We start from the raw sequence: 515 nt of genomic DNA on the forward strand, positions 1-515 counted from the left end.
ACTCACATAGTTTCTTCAAGTAACTTCCAAGATAGGTTTTATCTGGCACTGTACGAACAAACACATAGTATGAGGTCCTAGAAGAAAAATAGTCAGAAGCGACGCTGTTGACCACTTTCTTGGGCGACATACCATCTAAATGCTTTCTGATCTCCTCTTCCAATTTCTCTTTATCTTCCTCCACACAATGAGCAACTCTACCCTCCTCAATAGCATTAACAATCTTATTAAACCATTCTTTTACTTCCTTAACAACTTTTTTTGAGCTATCAATTAGTTCTTTAACCGTACTTTCTGCGAACTTTTCTTCCTTAGTCTGATTTTTCATTGCATCTGTATCCTTCCTCACAAACTTAATAGGGTCATCATTGCTGCAGTGCACCCCAGGAACTGAAAGTCCAAAGAACAAAAGCGCAATACCAAGAACTAAACGCATATCCTCTCTGTTTTTCTTATATTTATATTTTTTTCGTTATTCATTTAGATATGAAGACACTCCTTTAACAGATATTATG

General features: G+C 36.1%; 1 protein-coding gene across 1 annotated transcript; it reads right to left on the reverse strand.

Annotated features, from left to right (window-relative positions):
- Positions 1 to 436, reverse strand: VCUG_02777 (uncharacterized protein; the record flags this gene model as incomplete). The annotated part of the gene is made up of 1 exon (XM_008077598.1): positions 1 to 436. A coding segment is annotated over one exon (436 nt), but the record flags the coding sequence as incomplete, so codon positions are not given.
- Between the last annotated feature and the right edge of the window lie 79 nt (positions 437 to 515).

The sequence above is a fragment of the Vavraia culicis genome (genome assembly GCF_000192795.1).
Source record: "Vavraia culicis subsp. floridensis unplaced genomic scaffold supercont1.370, whole genome shotgun sequence".
In the NCBI taxonomy this organism is placed as follows: Eukaryota; Fungi; Microsporidia; family Pleistophoridae; genus Vavraia; species Vavraia culicis.